Genomic DNA, 4,743 nt, shown 5'->3' on the forward strand with positions numbered 1-4,743 from the left:
CAAAAAAAAAGGGGGGGGGGGACCAGCAGTTGGCATAATGACTATCTCGCTGGACTCCCATGTAGTTGACATGGTTTGAGTCCCGGACCCAGTGGCTTAAACTCATGCCGGGTGCATGCACGTGTGTGCCCAAGATCCCGAGGAGAATGGAGGAGAAGAGATTGTGGTGTGGCCATCCCGCTGGGGGGTGATTTCTCACTTTCTGTCTCTCTGTTTCTCTGTCTTTCTGGTAAGCACATGTGACTTATAGCAAAAAAAAAACTCTAAAAAAAAAGGTCTTTTGGCTGGAACCACTATCTCCCAGTAATTAACCAAAATGACGAACACAAAGGGACAGAGGAGAGGCACTGATATACGTTCTCTGGGCCTTTTAGAAAACATGGAGTCAGTAGTTGGACCAGCAGTTAGCGTAACAGCTATGTTGCTGGACTGCCATGTAGTCAACCGCAGTTCGCATCCCGGACCTGGTAGCTTAAAACTCACACCGAGCGTGTGTGCATGTGTGCCCAAGATCCAGAGAGAAGGGATTGTGGTGTGGCCATACCCCCTGGGGGGTTATTTCTTGCTTCCTGTCTCTCTGTCTCTCTCTCTGTCTGTCTGGCGAGCACACACACCCTATAGCAAAAACCTCTCCAAAAAAAAAAAAGAAAAAAGAAAACATGGAGTAGTTTCTTTGGTAACATATATGCGAATCTACATGAAAGGTGATATTGTAGACATCAAGGGAGTGGGTACTGTTCAAGAACAAAGCCCCACAAATGTGACCATGGCAAAACTGTAAGTCTACAATGTTACCTAGCATGCTGTTGACACTGTTATAAACAAACAAATTAAGGGCAAGACTCTTGCCAAAGAAATTATGTGCGTATTGAGCATATTAAGCATTCTAAGAGCAGAGATATCGTCCTAAAATGTATGAAGGAAAATACCCAGAAAAAGGAGGAAGCCAAAGAGAAAGGGACCTGGGTTCAACTGAACCACCAGGCTGCTCCACCCAGAGAAGCCACTGTGTGAGAACCAATGGAAAGGAGCCTGAGCTTCTGGAACCTATTTCTTATGAATTCATGATACGATGGATGTTAAAATAAACTATAATGTATGGTCTATAAAAAAAAAAAAAGAATATTCAGACACAAATACCACCTGAGATTGGGAATCATACCTCCAGGGCAGGATGGAGCAACTGTGTCAGAGGCCCTGGGCCTCAAGGAAGGTGAGACACAGGTGAGCAAAGACCTAACTTCTGGTTGGGATCAGCCCACTGCTCTTGCTGGATAATGTGGGGAGGATCGAAGCTTGCTTTGGCCATCAAGAGCCCACGTTAAGTGGTCATGACTAGCTGGGCAAAAGCTTTATAGACTACCTTTAGTTTACTCATTCTTTCTCTACGTCCTTCAAGTTTTATAGTTTTGGGCATGCTCAGACTTAGTAGACTAGCAAGCTAGATAAGGAAAGATACAGAGCCAGAAACGCCGAAGCCAAAGACCGTGCTCGCCACACCTCCCAGCGCTGGCCAGCACCTCCACTGTGTTATGACATATCGTGTGGACATACTGCTTCAGCCTGCATTTCTGCAGATCAAGTTTCACAATTCAGACTTGTTCTATACTCATGAACAAATACCACCAACAGTAAAACCATTATGGGTAACCTTGGCAAAGAGAACTATAAACACCCCAAGTAGAGAGCTGGTAAATATTTTTCACTATGGTGGCATTTTACCTACTCTGTGTAAGTTAAATACATATGTTCTTACCAAGAGGTATGTAGCAATAGCCACATCTTCATACACAAACTTTTCAGGATCAGTCACTTCAGGCCATACCTGAAACATAGCCAAGAGCAGAGGAACACTGTGATGACATTTCCCCACTCCTTCACAAAATGTAAAGTACCTCCATAAAGCATAAATCACATTGCACTTGTCACACAATACAATAAAAAATAAAAGTGTGTGGGGCCAGGAGATGGCGTAATGGCTATGTCGCTGGACTCCCATGTAGTTGACTGTAGTTTGAGTCCCAGACCCAGTGGCTTAAACTCAAGCCAGGCGTGTGTGCCCAAGATCCCGAGAGGAAAATAGAGGAGAAGGGATTGCGACGTGGCCATCCCGCATGGGGGCTGATTTCTCACTTTCTGTCTCTGTCCTTCTGGTGAGCACACACGCCCTATAGCAAAAAACCTCTCCAAACAAACAAACAAACAAATGTGTGCCCCAAAGGTACAGGTTCACGACTGGTCTCTTACAAGAGATCTGCAGAAAGACACAGACCTACTGTACTACTCGCGCAGGACATGCCAAGAACAAGGCAGTGCAAAGTAAGATTTTGCAATAAAGACTGCCTGGAGGAGGCGGCTGGACAGCACAGACAATGCTCAACTACTCTACCCTCACTGCTATCTAGACGAGAATAATGGACAAGAAATGAGAAGCCAGAGGGTCGAGTGAGGAAAGAAATGACCAGGGACAAGAAGACGTACTGCGGCCTTCCAGTCTGGGCGGGGACTGGCTGCCTCCCTATTCTGTCCCTGTCCCCTCTGTGAAACAGGGAGCAAGTCTGTGCCATAACTAACCTGCAGGACGGTCAAGGTGCTTTGAAGCTGTAAAGCACTAGCTGTGCAAAAGTAAGGCTACTGAAATTGTAAAGTGTGGTCCAGACTGTAGCATGGTGGATAAGGCAGCTGGGTCCCACACTGGCTAACTGCACAGTTCAAGTCCCAGACCCAGTGGCTTTAAACAAATGTGCTGGGCACATGTATATGCATGCCCAAAAATCCTGAAAGGAGGGAGAAATGAGGAAGGGATTGCAGGGTGACCGTTCCTCATGGGTATATTTTCTCACTTTCTCTCTGTCTCGCTACAATGAGTGCACATGCTGTCTGGCCAAAAAAAAAAAAAAGGGCAAAGTGGAGAACTGGCACTTGACAGGTGTGCAAAACCAACGGCTTGTGTCAAAAGTTAGGATTTCTACTTCTTGTCATAGTGCATCAGATAATTCAGATAAATTATCTCGCTGCAGTTAATTTTAAAAGCTGGAAAAATACTAAAAGTACCTTTTTAAAATGTTTTTTCTTTATTCGTGATAGAGCATGATGTGCACAAGCGACAGTGACCAGAAGACAAGAAGGGAAGCACCTCTCCACAGGGTCTGGTCAGGCCCAGTCACCTTCCACCAGTCCTCCACCCCCAGGGCATGGGCAATCTAAGCACTCGTGTGCTTGGTGTGTTTCAGGCTGTTTGGGCCAGGGACTGAAACCAAAAGTGCCAACGGATCGGGCTTCTCCTGGGAACAGCACTACCAGTGTGCCACAGAGCACACTCAAGAAAGTACCTTTTTTTTTTTTTTTTTTTTTTTTTTATGGAGAGGTTTTTGCTATAGGGCGTGTGCACTCACCACAAAGACAGAGAGAGACAGAGAGACAGAAAGCGAGAAATCCCCCCCTGGGGGGGTGGCCACTCTGCAATCCCTTCTCCATTCTCCTCTCGGGATCTTGGGCATGCATGCACACGCGCCTGGTGTAAGTTTAAGCCACCAGGTCCAGGACCTGAACTGCAGTTGACTACATGGGAGTCCAGAGACATAGCCATTACACCAACTGCTGGTCCCACATTGTATATGTTTTCTTAAAACATCTTTAAGCTTATTCTAGTAAATTACAGTAATTTAGTAATTAATTCAATGTTCAATTACTTTTGGATTTACAATTTCTTTAGTGGAAGAAAAATACAAAAAAAGATCATCTCTTTTCCATAACACATCCGCCTATTCCTCTGTTGTCTGTTCTGCTTTGTATGTCAAAGTACAGCCTGCAACATGTAATATAAGAGGCACATTTGACTTGAAGCCTGCATCTACATAAAAGTAGAAGATTCCAGGACCAGCAGGTGGTGTGGTGGTTAAGGGCGCAGGATTCCCACATGGCCAACTGCAGTTCGAGTCCCAGACCTGGCAGCTTCCTTTTCACTTTCTCTCTCTCTCTCTGTTCCCTTCTGGTCAAATTAAAATAAATAAATAAAGTCAAATAAAATAATTCTTAAAAAAAAAAAAAAAAAGAAGTAGAAGATTCCCAAGAAAACAATTGTTCCTGGCAGAGTGTGCTTCTATCATTTGAGAGAGTAAAACAGTTACAAAATACCTTCACCATTTCTTTGTACTTCTCTTTAAGTTCCTGGTAAGCCTTGCTGTACTTCATAATGGAAATGAGGGAGAGAGTGCTTTTAAATTCACTCTTCTTATTCTCCACAGACCACTTGGCCAGCTTGCCCAGCAATTCTTCTCCCAGCCAGGTGGGCTTAGGATACACAATTCCATCTGAATGCCATCTCTCTGGACAGAAAATTAAAACAGATATGAACCTTTAAAAATAAGAGAAATATGAATAAGCAGGGCTGGTTTCAGTTCTCATTTCTAAAGTACATGCTTATTTACCAAAAGATAAGAGCAAAAGCTAAAACATTTACAATTACAAAATATTTTATCAAAAACATGAACAGCTCTGGAACTAGTTACAGAATTTCTGTCTAACAGAGAAAAACACATAACTAAAAAGCAGAGAGGACTCCAAAACTCTGGCAAACTTTGTTATAAATGCATCTGCACATCTGTGAAGCCCTTCCAGGGGAAACAAAAATAACAGAGCTCTTTCCTGCTGTTTTGCCCAAGAATTCGCCTCAGCTCTTCTGTGACCCAACATCTTTCAGCTACCTAAAAACACTGGTCAAAACTGTAAGGCAGGGAAAGA

General features: G+C 43.9%; 1 protein-coding gene across 2 annotated transcripts in view; it reads right to left on the minus strand.

Annotated features, from left to right (window-relative positions):
• Nucleotides 1-4,743, minus strand: part of TRMT44 (tRNA methyltransferase 44 homolog) — a 36,608-nt gene that overhangs the window by 23,161 nt on the left and 8,704 nt on the right. Inside the window, exons 3-4 of one of the 2 annotated variants that reach the window (XM_027773599.1) lie at nucleotides 4,138-4,357; nucleotides 1,757-1,825 (exon numbers count right to left, since the gene is read on the minus strand). In XM_027773599.1, coding sequence (XP_027629400.1) covers nucleotides 1,757-1,825; nucleotides 4,138-4,357 — 289 coding nt within the window. The remainder of the gene's footprint in view (nucleotides 1-1,756; nucleotides 1,826-4,137; nucleotides 4,358-4,743) is intronic. The other variant, XM_027773600.1, reaches the window with a different exon arrangement.

This window comes from Tupaia chinensis, unplaced genomic scaffold, assembly GCF_000334495.1.
Source record: "Tupaia chinensis unplaced genomic scaffold, TupChi_1.0 Scaffold000360_1, whole genome shotgun sequence".
NCBI lineage: Eukaryota > Metazoa > Chordata > Mammalia > Scandentia > Tupaiidae > Tupaia > Tupaia belangeri.